At 34.3% G+C, this 16,327-nt stretch overlaps 1 protein-coding gene across 1 annotated transcript in view; it reads left to right on the plus strand.

The window, feature by feature from the left end:
* Positions 1–16,327, plus strand: part of LOC136031680 (probable G-protein coupled receptor CG31760) — a 342,470-nt gene that overhangs the window by 124,465 nt on the left and 201,678 nt on the right. The window contains exons 6-7 of the mRNA XM_065711357.1: positions 698–809; positions 14,316–14,448. Coding sequence (XP_065567429.1) covers positions 698–809; positions 14,316–14,448 — 245 coding nt within the window. The remainder of the gene's footprint in view (positions 1–697; positions 810–14,315; positions 14,449–16,327) is intronic.

Raw genomic sequence — 16,327 nt, forward strand, 5'->3', positions numbered from 1 at the left:
TTTAGATTTATCATTTGTAATATAAATTCAGAAGAGAGAATAATGAGGACTTTTTTTTCCTAAGAGAGTGAATGAACAAAAACTATTTGAATATATATAAATATAATATAATATTAATAAATATAAATATTTAAATATAATATTTATAAATATATAAAAAAATATATTATGAATATAAATATACATATATATATATATATATATATATATATATATATATATATATATATATATATATATATGTATATATATATATGTATATATATTTTTATATATTTTTTTATGTGTTTGTGCTGTTGCACTGGTGATTTCTCTTTTCGTTATATATATATATATATATATATATATATATATATATATATATATATATATATATATATATATATATATATACATATATATATATATATATATATATATATAAATATATATATAATAATAATAATAAAAAAATATATATATTCTTCTTTTCGTTATGTATATATATATATATATATATATATATATATATATATATATATATATATATATATATATATATATATATATATATATATATATATATTTCTATATATATATATATAAACAAATAAAGTCCTCATTATTCTCTCTTCAGTATTTGCATTATGGGAAGGCTGTGTGGTCTTCGTCATTATTTATCATTTGTAGTTTCTCAAATATCATCCTCTTTTTTTAGTGTGTTTCAAAGGCTCATGGAGGATGGGTAAGAGGATCTTATGTGTGTCAGTGCAAAAGGGGCTTCTACTATCCAAAGGGAGGAAACAGTTTCAATGGAACCTTAGCTGAGAGTAAGTTAATCCTACTTAATAATCGGCTATGTCTGTTAACTCCAGAAAATTCGCATTTCTGGCAAACCCATTTCTTCTTATATTTAAAATCGTCAAAAGCTTAAAAATATATAATCGAGCTCTGTTGTCTTAGTCGGAAAAAGCGTGTGGTAGATACGACTCTTAATCGTAGGGTTGTAGAGTTGAGCTTGTATTCAATCTCGTATATTGAAGCTTCTTTTTTCAGACACTGGGTTTGAAGTGTTTTTGAGTGGGTTTGACAAAAATCTTTTTTAGATTATCTGTGTCCAACCGAGTAAAACTTTATAGCTTACTTAGATAGGTCCTCCCACGCCTGAGGGCGCATAAGGCAGCAACAGCGGTTCGCAACGACGACCTGTCCTGAGATTTCGACCAAAGCTCCTCCATCGAAGACCTCGCCAGCTTTGCCTCTTTCTCTAACATCCTGTCAACGGTCATTTTGGGTCTCCCTGACTTCAGAGCCCAAGGGGCATCGTCATGAGGTAGCCTTCCATCACCCATTCGCACCGTGTGCCCCCAATACATTCATCGTCGCTTTCTAATGGCATCAAGGATGGGGGTATGATTTGTCATGGTATAAATCTCATCATTTCTTATTCTCTCAGTCCAATGTATATTCAAAATAGATCTTAGGCAGTTATTATCGAATGCCCGTAGTCGTTTTCCTAGTTGCGCAGTGATACTCCAAGTTTCACAACCATATGTAAGGACGGAGAGGCCATTGCTATTATAAATTCAGAGTTTTAGCCTTCTGGGAATATTTGCTATTTCTCCAAACATTTCTGAGACAATTGAAGGCAGAGCCAGCCGATGCTATTCGGCACAAAATTTCTCTTTCAGGATTGGCATCTTGCGTAAGAATGCTGCCGAGATATTTGAACTCTCTCACTACTTCAATTTCCTCATTGTTGACCAAAAGTCCCTCAGCTAAGTCAAGAGTGACCGGGTTTGACATTGATTTAGTCTTGTTAGCGTTTATGGAGAGTCCAACAGCATTTTCCACATGCCCAAGTTCATTTATATTGTGTTGTTCTTCTTACGGGTTTATATTATACATATTTACGGATTTACACAAATTATATTTGTATAGCCTTTTCTTCTTAAGGGGTTCCAAGCGTGTTGGACACGGGCTCTTCAAAATTGTTATGCGCTAGAATAAGATGGTTGAACACGGGTTCTGAGAAGACATTCGCCGCGTTGAACACTGCACTCAGAACGATGATCTGTGAAACCTGTACGAAACTCCGTATTGGATATGGGTGGTGTGAAAACAAGGCTCAAGTCACTTTGCAGCCCTGACTGATTCAAGATTTCGTTGGTTGTACTTATTTGAATTATAGTTGTGCAGATGTGATTGTACACCCAGGTTCAGACTAAATCCCAGTTGTGGCTCACTTAATTTGTCTTCAAAAAGTTTGAAAAAGGCCAAGGAAAGTAATGTTGTGGGTGATTAGAAATGAAAGCTGAATAAATTTTTCGAGGAATTAAGCTCTTCGCAGCAAGGACACTGTGTTAGAGATAAGTGATGATTCCCCTTGCTTACAGTAAGTTTACATATATTTTACAGCCAATTTATGATAAAGCTTGCCCCTTGCGAGATGTCAGCAAAACATGGACGAACCAAAAAAACCGTGGATAATTGACTAAATCATAAAAGAGAGAAATAAAAGAAAATTGCTATATGAACGATCTCTGACTACTAAGGATCTGATTGATCTCAGGAATTTCAGAGAGGCAAGGAACAGAATAAGCTTTCTACGATGTCAAGCTAAAAATAGATATTTTAGTGAAAAGTTCTGTGAGCATTATATTACTAAAGGATCATGACAATTTATCATTGGATTCGTGGGATTAAAAAATTGCAGCCATTCTCCTTGTATTGAAATAAATGGCACGTCTGTAAGTGACAAAGTTGTTGTTGTCGTCAATCATTTTGTTGTTTTTATTCAAAAATAGGATCTTCAGTTCATGAGGGTGCTAGAAATGATTCAAAAATTTTCTTTCAGATGAACTTGTGGATTCTCGAGGGGAAAGGGTGGAACTTTGCTTTGAAAAATTTGCAAGTGATGAGGTTATAAGAATTGTTGAGAATAATAAATCAAAGTCTACTAGGAATGATTCAAAAAGTTTTCTTTCGGAAGAATTTGTGGATGCTCGAGGAAAAAGGCTGAAGTTTCGGTTTGAAAAATTTACAAGTAATGAGTTTATAAAAAATAGTTGAGGATATTCAATTCAATTTTGCTAAAAATGATGAGTAAATCCAAGAACATTTAAAACCACAATGATTTATATACTTCCTTCAGTGCCTGACATTATCAAAATATCCCTTAAAGCAATCTTCACATATGCCTTAAAACAGGCTAACGTAATACCTCTATTCAAGGGAGGTTTACATTAATAACATATCCCTTAAAACAAGAATCTTCCCATATGCCTTGAAACAGGCTAACGTAATATTTCTGTTCAAAGGAGGTTCAAAGTCAGATATTGGTAATTTGAACCAATCTCAATATTGTCGTTATTCTTTAAGATACGTGAGAAAGTGGTCGGTCACCGCCTTTATGATCATCTTATGAAGCATGGCCTATAAAAGAATAAACTTTTTGGTTTTTGGAGAGGTCATTCTACTAGTCATACTGCTATTCATATCGTTCAATTCGTGAATAATTGTCTGGAAAAGAGTGAAATTACCTTCAAAATATTCTTTGATTCTGAAGAAGCTTTTGATGCAGTAAATCGTGCGTAAAATGGTCGCTTCTGTCTCGTTTCGTGTAACTTGTGGGGTCCCACAAGGCAGGGTGCTTGGTCCTCTACTGTGTTCGGTGTATATTGATACGATGAGGTTCTGCCTGCCAGATTCTTGTTCTACATCATTTGCTGAAGACGCTGCTTTAATATTTTCTAGTTGTGTTTACATGGTTTGATTCTGAAGGCTAATCGTGTTTTAAAAAGCTTTTATGTTTAATACTAAGTTTAAGTTTGCTATCTGTTAATAGTAAAAAGACTAGTTATATTTCTATTCAAGAGTAAGTGAGCCCAAAGACATTAATGGAAAAATATTATTTGCGAAGGAGCCACTTAAGTAAGTACATGAGACGTGATGAAATATTAGTAGGATTTTGATTACAAAATCGCAAACATATTTGGATTTCCCTTAAGGATATTCATATAACATCAGTTTTAAATTGGCACCTTTCATGCCCACCTAACACCCATCACGAATTTCATGGACCCAGTCACCCTCCTTCCAAAGGCTCCAAAAGTATTACTGTAAAGAATGTTTTATAAAGTACCAGAGATTTTAAGTTGATATCAAATAATGCCTCCTTCAACTTTCTATTAGCTTTCAAATGACCTTCAAGGATTTAAGGTTCTATGTTTTTTGTGACGAACCCGGGAAAACAAAACAAATGTGCAACTTCAAGATTAAATATATAATGTAAGGGATAAGTCCAGATTATCTTATTTCAATGACTATGAATAAGTCCCTGATCTTTTGAATCACTGAAGTCCAGATTAGTTTTTTGTGTTATATGACCTTACGTTTAGGTCATACCTAAAAAGCAGTTGGGTCACCTTCAACATATGTGATCAAATTCACCCATCGATCCAACCTAATGATGACAAAGCTTGCAATTCAGACCAGCAACCAATAGGTAGACACCCCTTTCAAGTGTATACACCTATATCTGCTATTTTTGAAACCAAAACAGATAAAACCAAACAGTGGACACAAAAATCATTAATCAAACTAAAAAATAGAACTCTCCAGAGTAGCACTGAAACTTCTATGGAATAATTTAAAACATCCCTAGAAGTTTAGGATTGATTTGAGCCAAGGCTAAAACGAGAAATAATCCCTAAGCAAAAGAAGTGAGGTGATGATAAATTTACGACTTACCGCTTTTGTTCTTACAACTGACCATTATATACCAATCACAAATCAAACAGTTCGTGGTAACGAACTGTAGTAAGGAGCGACCCGGCTCAATAGTAACCAAAACTCTAAAAAACGGAATTTTGATACCAATAGTTGCATCAAAAGAATTGCATTTTAATGCTGATTTTAAATATATAAGTTTCATCAAGTTTAGTCTCACCCATCAAAAGTTACGAGCCTGAGAAAATCTGCCCTATTTTAGAAAATAGGGCAGTTTTTACTGTTTTAAAAAGTAGAGTTGATAGAAAGAGTCCAACTTTAGTGCAAAGAGCAAGGCGCTGAAGAAGGAGCAGCCCCTTTTATATACGGGGTAATTTCTGTTCGTTTTAAGATTTAATGTCGCTCCTTACTTTCCGTTAAAAAAACTTTTTTTTATTTAATCTAAGAAAAACTGTGTTTTTTCGATAAACAAAATTTGTAGCTAGAATATATCTCTTAAAATCAAAGACATGCTTTTGCACAAAAGTATTCCTAGTCACGCCATTTCTCTATCAGCCTTTTTACCGTATTTCACTGGGAATCTACTAATCATGCACTGTAGACAGAAACGCTGAACATATTTCGATAATCACGGAATCAATATCTTTTTAAAGATTACGCTTATATTCTTACCTTTCATTCTTCCTGTCAGAGCGTGTTTTTTGGAAATTCAGCTAATGCGGGTATTATGTTTGCAAAGAAGTATATCATACAGCAAGACTTCTGGGCGATTCGAAGATAAAGTTATTTAGGTGCTTATTCTCTGAAGTATCAAGGCCAGTGAAATCTGATTTTTTTTTTTTTTTAGTTGGCTAAGCGGGAACTAGCTTAACTGTATGTATATAAAATAAATTTTTTTTCTAAATTCTGTGATATTCGCTAATATTTCCGGCATAAAATGATAAATGATATTATTTTCTTGTTATAAAAATTTTATAAGATTTTGTTCAAAGAAAAACTCCATATGCAGTTAATAATTAAAAAAAAAGCTTTCTTTTCAGGTCAGTGAAACCTGTTTGTGTTTAGTTGGCTAAGTGGGAACTAATTTAACTGTATGTAAATAAAAAAAAATATTTTTTCTAAATGCTATTATATTGCTAATATTTTTGGTATAAAAAGATAAATGATATTATTATTTGCTTGTTTTAAAAATACTATATTTTGTTCAAAAAAAGCCTCCATATGCAGTTAATAATTCAAAAAAACATTTTTATAAGAAAAAAGTATTGCTCTTCGTTTACAAGAAGAGCTATATTGAACCAAAGAGGGGCAAATATAAATTAGATACTAGTTCAAATAAAAAGAACCACCAGATATAAATCGGAATAATATGATGAACGAGCAGATAGAAATTAAAATGATAACTCAAATTTAAAATGAACAGAAAACAGCATTAATGCATAAGGGACAACCAAAAGAAAAGGAAATTATAATAAATAATCAAGTAAACCCTGAAACGCACAGAAATCATTAGAGACCGGAGTAAATTTCTTTTAAAGCCAGAGCATTAAAAATAATTTTTATTTAGGACAGTGTGGTTTTTATTTGTCGAATAATATCACCAACAAAAAAAAAGAAAAAACATCAATAATAATGAAGATTAGTGAATAGAATGAATGACAGCCGGTTGACTGTTTTATATACATTGGTATTTGGTCCTGGAAGCCCCAGCTATTTTGGGTTTATTCGCGTTACAAAAGAGAAAAGGTTCAAATAAAAAGAACCACCATATATAAATCGGAATAATATGATGAACGAGCAGATAGAAATTAAAATGATAACTCAAATTTAAAATGAACAGAAAACAGCATTAATGCATAAGGGACAACCAAAAGAAAAGGAAATTATAATAAATAATCAAGTAAACCCTAAAACGCACAGAAATCATTAGAGACCGGAGTAAATTTCTTTTAAAGCCAGAGCATTAAAAATAATTTTTATTTAGGACAGTGTGGTTTTTATTTGTCGAATAATATCACCAACAAAAAAAAAGAAAAAACATCAATAATAATGAAGATTAGTGAATAGAATGAATGACAGCCGGTTGACTGTTTTATATACATTGGTATTTGGTCCTGGAAGCCCCAGCTATTTTGGGTTTATTCGCGTTACAAAAGAGAAAAGGTTCAAATAAAAAGAACCACCATATATAAATCGGAATAATATGATGAACGAGCAGATAGAAATTAAAATGATAACTCAAATTTAAAATGAACAGAAAACAGCATTAATGCATAAGGGACAACCAAAAGAAAAGGAAATTATAATAAATAATCAAGTAAACCCTAAAACGCACAGAAATCATAAGAGACCGGAGTAAATTTCTTTTAAAGCCAGAGCATTAAAAATAATTTTTATTTAGGACAGTGTGGTTGTTATTTCTCGAATAATATCACCAACAAAAAAAAAAGAAAAAATATCAATAATAATGAAGATTAGTGAATAGAATGAATGACAGCCGGTTGACTGTTTTATATACATTGGTATTTGGTCCTGGAAGCCCCAGCTATTTTGGGTTTATTCGCGTTACAAAAGAGAAAAGGTTCAAATAAAAAGAACCACCAGATATAAATCGGAATAATATGATGAACGAGCAGATAGAAATTAAAATGATAACTCAAATTTAAAATGAACAGAAAACAGCATTAATGCATAAGGGACAACCAAAAGAAAAAGAAATTATAATAAATAATCAAGTAAACCCTAAAACGCACAGAAATCATAAGAGACCGGAGTAAATTTCTTTTAAAGCCAGAGCATTAAAAATAATTTTTATTTAGGACAGTGTGGTTTTTATTTCTCGAATAATATCACCAACAAAAAAAAAGAAAAAATATCAATAATAATGAAGATTAGTGAATAGAATGAATGAAAGCCGGTTGACTGTTTTATAGATTGGTATTTGGTCCTGGAAGCCCCAGCTATTTTGGGTTTATTCGCGTTACAAAAGAGAAAAGGTTCAAATAAAAAGAACCACCAGATATAAATCGGAATAATATGATGAACGAGCAGATAGAAATTAAAATGATAACTCAAATTTAAAATGAACAGAAAACAGCATTAATGCATAGGGGACAACCAAAAGAAAAGGAAATTATAATAAATAATCAAGTAAACCCTAAAACGCACAGAAATCATAAGAGACCGGAGTAAATTTCTTTTAAAGCCAGAGCATTAAAAATAATTTTTATTTAGGACAGTGTGGTTTTTATTTTTCGAATAATATCACCAACAAAAAAAAAAGAAAAAACATCAATAATAATGAAGATTAGTGAATAGAATGAATGAAAGCCGGTTGACTGTTTTATATACATTGGTATTTGGTCCTGGAAGCCCCAGCTATTTTGGGTTTATTCGCGTTACAAAAGAGAAAAGGTTCAAATAAAAAGAACCACCATATATAAATCGGAATAATATGATGAACGAGCAGATAGAAATTAAAATGATAACTCAAATTTAAAATGAACAGAAAACAGCATTAATGCATAAGGGACAACCAAAAGAAAAGGAAATTATAATAAATAATCAAGTAAACCCTAAAACGCACAGAAATCATAAGAGACCGGAGTAAATTTCTTTTAAAGCCAGAGCATTAAAAATAATTTTTATTTAGGACAGTGTGGTTTTTATTTCTCGAATAATATCACCAACAAAAAAAAAGAAAAAATATCAATAATAATGAAGATTAGTGAATAGAATGAATGACAGCCGGTTGACTGTTTTATATACATTGGTATTTGGTCCTGGAAGCCCCAGCTATTTTGGGTTTATTCGCGTTACAAAAGAGAAAAGGTTTAAAATATATTTTGTCTACAATAAAGCTTACAATAGTCTAAGCCTTAAAGGGTATTAGCCCTACTCCTGTTTATAATAATTTCTGTTCATTTGAAGTTTGATATAACTAACTATTGTAATTTCTGTTCGATTTGGGGCTTGATTATTCATTACGAGTGATTAGCATTCGAACTAAGGTTTGAGTCATTTCTGATTTTATTTCTGCTCGTCTTTAGTTTGATGTCACTCATTGCTTTTCATTCGAATTAGTTCAAAAAACGAAATTTCACGCAAGATATTTTCAATAAAATTAGTTAAGAGCTTCATTAAACCAAAAATGATCAGAAATAAAATCAAAGAATCTTCCAAGCGTAAAACAATCACGAATCCCCATCGGTAAATAAAGGAAACCCAAAACGAACAGATATTGCAGTAAATAACCGAATAAAACTCAAAACAAGAAGAAACGAAAAGGATTAGGGCTGTCACTCCCCTCCCCGTGGCTGATAGAGACCAGAATAGAATTTGTAATTTACTAGAAAATTATTTATCTCAAGCCAAGGTGTCTTCATAGCTTGAAATTTTAAGCAGATCAGCATTAAAGAAGAATATTAGCACTAAAAATCAACACAGCCATATTTTTCTGCAAAAACCTATTGTCCATGTCAAGTGCCCCTTGGTTCCTCCAAGTCAAAATGTATCCCCAAATCCAGTGAGACAGTGTATATACAATTTTTTGACAACCTAGTGATGTGACTTCATCAGAAACTATTTGAAATGAAATTTCAGGCTGATAACCTAGACAGGGTCGTGATGGGGACAAAGTAGTCAGGGGGGATGGGGAAAAACTCATATGGGGTATTTCATATGCGCGAGGTATTTTAATATTATTATTATTTTTGTAGTCAGTATGTAATTTGTTTGACATTTTTACTGCCATCTTTCATTTATGGTGGTGTGTCCGTCAACAATGGCTGCGCCAACATGTCAAAATAACTTCAGCACTGTGAAGTTATCGTACAAGGTAAAGTTATTGTACAGTGACGTAACTTCGTCAAAATCCTGAAGGAAGGGGGCAAAGTTGGAGCCAATTTTTGAAATCAAGTGAAAATGGGAGTAAAAACAAAAACAAGCCATTTGGTACCATAAAGGTATAATTTAGTGCTATAAAAGCATTATAAAGGTACTTTATAGTACTATAAAGGTAAATGTCAAACAGTTTGTGGTAACGAACTGTAATAAGGAGCAACCCACCCGGCTCAATAGTAAACGGAACTCCAAAAACGGATATTGGATACCAATAGATACATCAAAGAATCGGATTTTTATGCTGATTTTAAATATATATATCTCATCAAATTTAGTCTTACCCATCAAAAGTTACGAGCCTGAGAAAAGTTGCCTTATTTTCGGAAAAATGGAGGAATGCCCCCTAATAGTCAAAGAATCTTAATGGAAATCATGCCATCAGATTCGGCATATCACTGAACCCTATTATAGAGGTTTCAAGCTCCTATCTGCAAAAATGTGGAATCTTTTATTTTTTGCAAGAAGAAAGATGGATGTGTGTTTATTTATTTTTATTTTGTTTTTTTTTTCGAGGGGTGATAGCATCGACGGTGATCGTATGATCGTGATCCTAGAATGTCGCAAGAGTTCTCATTCCAATGGAAATTAAAAGTTCTAGTGCCCTATTTAAGTAACCCGAAAATCGGAAGGTAACTAGGCCCTCTCCAACGCTCATTTTTTTTCCCAAAGTCACCGGATCAAAATTTTGAGATAGCCACTTTATTCAAAAAATTCGAAAAATAAAATAACTATGTCTTTTAGGACGACTTAATCCAGCACAGTCCCTTGGTGAAGGGCTGCAAGTTATGAACTTTGCCCATTGTTTACATATAGTATTTTTTATTAGAAAGTATACAAACGTTTTCAGCGGGATTTTTTTCTGGTGGTGGGGTGTTGTGGGGGGTAGGGTAATAAGTAGGAGGATCTTTCCATGGAGGAATTTATGAAGGGGAAGAGATTTTCCATGAAAGGGGCGCACGATTTTCCTTCATTATTTAAAAAAACGATGAGATATAAAATAAAAACAAGCTTTTTCAACTGAAAGTAAGGAGCAATATTAAAACTTCGCTCAAAGTATTTTTAGTAATTTCAAAAGAGCTATTCATTCTAATTAAAATTTGAAATCTAGTGTAGAGAGCGAGGTATTGACGAGGAGGCGAACCCCACATTTATGTAATAATAATGTACGAATATAGAAGTCTGTTACGTCAGTTAATTTGTAAGTTACGTGTATTTATTACTAATAAAAACGTTCGTAAATAAAATTAAAAGTTCTAGTGGCCTTTTTAAGTGACCAAAAAAATTGGAGGGCAATCGGGCCCCCTCTCCCGCTTCTTTTTTTCTCAAAGTCGTGCGATCAAAACTTTGAGAAAGCTATTCAGCCAAAAACAGTAAAATTAATATGCAAATTTCGTTTTAATTATTCATGTACGGTGAGCCAAAATCAAAACCCTGTATTAATTCAAAAACGTTTAGAAATTAAATAAGAAAAACAAGTTTTTGTTTTAACTGAAAGTGAGGAGCGGTATTAAAACTTAAAACGAACAGAAATTATTCCGTATATGAAAGGGGCTGTCCCCTCCTCAAAGCCCCACTCTTTACGCTAAAATTTGACTCTGTCTCAAAAACTCTGCTTTTTAAAACAATACAAAAAACTGTAGTGTAAAGAGCGGGGCGTTGAGGAGGGGACAGCCCCTTTTATATACAGAATAATTTCTATTTATTTTAAGTTTTAATGCCGCTCCTTATTTTCAGTTAAAAAGAGCTTGTTATTTTATTTAATGTAATAGACGAAACTGATATGTTTCTATTGATGCTCGAATTTTGCAGGTCTATCTTAGTTTTGACATGGTTTCGATAAAACTAAATTTCAGCTGGGGGGACTGGGATCAGGGGGAGGTGGGACAAATCGATGTCTGGGAGGGGCAGTTGCCCCCTTGCCCCATTGTAAATTACGCCCCTGTTATTGTACAACAGATGTTTAAGAAAAATGAGCTTATAAGTAAATTCTGGCCACTGGTATGTCGTAAGAAAAATTAGCCCAACAAACAATTGAATTTTCAAACGATGAAATTTATATAATCGGTAGCCAACCCTATGTAATCCTAGCCAACCACCGATCTGGAAATATCACATGGTGACCTTCAATGAATAGTTGAAGTGTATATTTATCAAGAGGACTTATAAGATAGTTTCTGAGCCTCACAAGAGAGTAAATGCTATTTTCCTTTTTATGACTAAGGCCTGAAGGCAAGCGAGTTTTATGATTATAGAGATTATATCCAGCAAGAAGGCTTTTTTGAAAGGTGGCAAACTTCCGATCGGTTTAGTAAGTTAAACTAATTTTATTTTACGCCTCTTTGTGTGTGTGTGTGTGGGGGGGGGGGGGGGGGTAAGGAGAATTTGAGTTTTGTACTAGGGAGAAGTGCTTTTTACTCCAGCTCTCCCATGATAGTTAATGATTCTGATTAAAATCTAATACCAACAACAACATTAGAAAAAACTATCTATTATGCTTCCTCATTCTGTTAAGATAATTTTTGTTACAAATAAGGAGGAAAAGAAAGTCTTGGGTAAGGGATTTTCTTTTTTATGGAACTTGGTATTAACCAAGTGACATATAGCAATCGCAAATTCTGTCGGTCTGTCGGTCTGTCGATCCCAGTTTTGCTACTTTAGGCACTTCCACGTAAGCTAGGACGATTAAATTTGGCAGGCGAATCAGGGACCGGACCAGATTAGATTAGAAATAGTCGTTTCCCCGATTTGACCATCTGGGGGGGAGTGGGGGGCCCGTTAATTCGGAAAAATTGAAGTATTTTAACTTACGAACGGTTGATCAGATCTTAATGAAATTTGATGTTTGGAAGGATATCGTGTATCAGAGCTGTTATTTTAAATCCCGACCGGATCTGGTGATATTGGGGGGGGAGTTTGGAGGGGGAAACCTCCCAAATGAAACTTGGTGGGGAAAGTAAGCACAAGTCCTAGATACACGATTGACATAACCGGAACGGATCTGCTCTCTTTGGGGTAGTTTGGGGGGGGGGGGGGGGTAATTCTGAAAAATAAAAAAAAATTTAGCTATTTTTAACTTACGAACGGGTGATCGGATCTCAATGAAATTTGATATTTAGAAGGATGTGGTGTTTCAGAGCTCTTATTTGAAATTCCGACCAGATCTGGTGACATGGGGGGGGGGAACCTAAAAACTTGGAAAACACTTAGAGTGGAGGGTTCAGGATGAAACTTGGTGGGAAAAATAAGCAGAAATCTTAGATACGTGATTTACATAATTGGAACGGATCCTCTCTATTGGGGGGGGGGGGTAAACTAAAAAATTAGAAAAAATGACGTATTTTTAACTTAGGAAGAAGTGATCGGATCTTCATGAAACTTCATATTTAGAAGGACCTCGTAACTCAGATCTCTTATTTTAAATCTCAACCAGATCCAGAGTCATTAGGGGGGGGGGCAGTTTGGGGGAAGGGGACCGGAAATCTTAGAAAATACTTAAGGCGGAGAGATCAGGATGAAACTGGATGGGAAGAATAAAAACCTGTCTAAGATACGTGACTGACATAACCGGACCAGATCTGCTTTCTTTGAGGTAGTTGGGGGGGGGGGGGTAATTATGAAAAACTCAAAAAAATCAGGTATTTTTAACTTACGAACGGGTGATCGGATCTCAAGGAAATTTGATATTTTGAAGGATATCGTGTCTCAAAGCTCTTATTTTAAGTCCCGACCGGATCTCGTAACATTGGGGGAAGTTTGGGGTGGGGAACCTAAAATGAGGGAAAACGCTTAGATTGGAGGAGTCAGGATGAAAATTGGTGGGAAAAAAAGTCCGAAGTCATAGATACGTGATTTACATAATTGGAACGGATCCGCTCTATTCGAGGGGGGGGGGGGGGTAATTCTAAAAAATTAGAAAAATGACGTATTTTTAACTTACGAAGGAGTGATCAGAACCTCATGAAACTTCATATTTAGAAGGACCTCGTAACTCGGATCTCTTATTTTAAATCTCAGCCGGATGTGTCTCAAAGCACTTATTTTAAGTCGCGACTGGATCTGGTAACATTGGGGGAAGTTTGGGGTGGGGAGCCTAAAATGATGGAAAACGCTTAGATTGGAGGGATCAGGATGAAACTTGGTGGGAAAAAAGCAGAAGTCTTAGATACGTGATTTACATAATTGGAACGGATCCGCTCTATTGGGGGGGTGGTTAATTCTGAAAAATTTGAAAAAATGACGTATTTTCAACTTACAAAGGAGTGATCGGATCTTAATGAAATTTCATATTTAGAAGAACCTCGTAACTCAGATCTCTTATTTTAAATCTCAGCCGGATCTAGCGTAATTGGGGGGGGACTGTTGGGGGGTACGGGAAATCTTTGAAAATACTTAAAGCGGTAAGATCAGGATGAAACTGGATGGGAAGAATAAAAACCTGTCTAAGGTACGTGACTTAAGATACGCTCTTATTTTAAGATACGCTCTTATTTTAAATCCTGACCGGCATTAAGCCTCTGATTTTCCTTTTAAATCAATCTATTGATTTCTAGATTTTTTTAAAGCTCATACCATATGAGCTCTTGGCTCTTCGCTGTTCTTGCCTCGTCACAAGTGCCATATGAGCTGTTAGCTCTTGTTTGTTATTTACAAAACATATCGGATCAGTGTCACTTCATATTTTACTAATATTCTTATGTTTTCAGTGGCGTACTTAGATAAAGCCAGATTTGAAAGTGACATTTATGACAGGATATATAGATGTCAGAAGTGTGCCATTGGCTGTGAAACATGCGTAGACGACCAGCCTTGCATTGTGCCCCATGACTGGACTCTTCGGTATGTAGCATTGGGCCTATGAATAAAAATGAAAATATTCAGGGTATCAATTCAGAAGGTTCCTATTGGTCTTTGCCTATAGTTATATTTTCAGTTTTTAGAAATTATAGCTACATATCTGTTTCCCGGTAAATGTTTAAACATACAAGAAACGCATATATAAACATCCTTTCAATGTATTTGCACTATATGTATAAACATTTTTTTTCAAATTAAAGTACAGAGTGGTATTAAAGCTTAAATAAGTAAAAGTTCTTCTGTATTTAATGAGGGTTTTCTCCCCCTTCACCCCCCTCTGTTTCTGACAAAGTTGTGATAGTTTTATTGATTGATGCAAATATGCATTGATTAGCCATTCCATTCTTGAGGCGTTAAGAAAAAATACATGTTATTCCAATGCTTTTGCCCTTGATTTGTCCCTGGTTCTTGAAGTATTGAGAAAACTAGTGGGGAAAACTTTGGTGCAACGAATGAGAGGTTGAGAGTGGGCCCATATACAGTATGATTTCTGCTTGATTCGAGTTTTAATGTCACTCTTTATTTTTGTTTGAAAAATCTTTCTTCTCATATTTGTTATATTTTTAAATACCGTATCTTTGATTATCCTAGATATTAGAGTGGTGCCACCGCATAAACTGCCAATTTTTACACTGAATTTGACTTTGAAATGAAGGGGGATTCGGGGGTTAAATCTATAGTAGCAAGGACAGTGTGAATTTTCATTGAATTCACCTGAAGTTCTTCTCGTGGGAAGTTCAAAAATATAGGTCTAACAACACGTTTTGAGGCCTTAGGCCCCCTCCCGATAAAAGAATCAGTTGAATTCCAACCTAACAGCTGGTACCCAACTATGTAATACTTTGAACACCGATAGTTTTAACGATATATAGTTAAGTCTCTATTTCAAGGAGGCACACTCGTGCCTCTATAAAGAGGCGACACACGACAATGTTAAGCGATCTTCACGACAATGTTAATCTAACACGACAATGTTAAGCGAGCTTTTAAAGACTCTTTTGTACAGGTTTTTTTTGTGGGGGGACTTCATTGTTACTAATTACTAGTTTCGGTGCAATGGTTCTCCTGTCCTCTTGTGTTTAACATTTTTCGAAGTTATTCCATTATTCATTCATTTCAATTTTTTGTTAATTAAAAGAGGGCCTTTCCGAAGCCAAGAGCGGGGGGTTAGCAAAAAAACAAAAAACCTGTACAAAAGAGTCTTTAAAAGCTGGGGATTTGGGGTGCGGCAGCCCCCCAACTGCCTCTTCTAATTCCTGTACGTTTTAAGGTTCGACTTTGGGACGCAGCCTCTTTAACTCTTTAAGAAAACGAAGTTTTTTTCATATTATTGTAGAAGGGACCCATGTTTAGGTATGAATATTACATTACGCACCTGTATGACTTCTGAGACTAGAAGGCTACATAGATAGTCTTTCAAAGGTTTTCAGGATTTTTCTCGGGACATTAGAGCCCGATTTGGGCCAATATTGCTGTTTTGAGGCTAAAGAATTTGACTGTTTGAACTGGTGTGACTTCCTTTGATGCTCATAAAGGGCACTAGAGCTTAAATTTTCGTTTAGTTGAACCCTTTTTCGGCAACCCACGGCTATTGGATTTATACGATCATCTCTGGGGGAGGATAAAAATACGCACACTTGACCGTCTATCTCTGGTGTGAAAGGAAATTTTGAACCCTGGTAGTTAATATCTTTAAGGTTCTAAAACATATTTTTTTAAACAGTTTTCGTTCTGTCTTTGAGCTGTGAGGACGTAAGCTGGATTATACTTTGCATTTAATTGGATTGCACAATAAGCGAAACTGTTGAAAGTAAGAAAATTGCGAAATATTACGAATTTTCCGATAACGAAATATTATAAA

Source organism: Artemia franciscana, chromosome 10 (genome assembly GCF_032884065.1).
Source record: "Artemia franciscana chromosome 10, ASM3288406v1, whole genome shotgun sequence".
NCBI classification, from domain to species: domain Eukaryota; kingdom Metazoa; phylum Arthropoda; class Branchiopoda; order Anostraca; family Artemiidae; genus Artemia; species Artemia franciscana.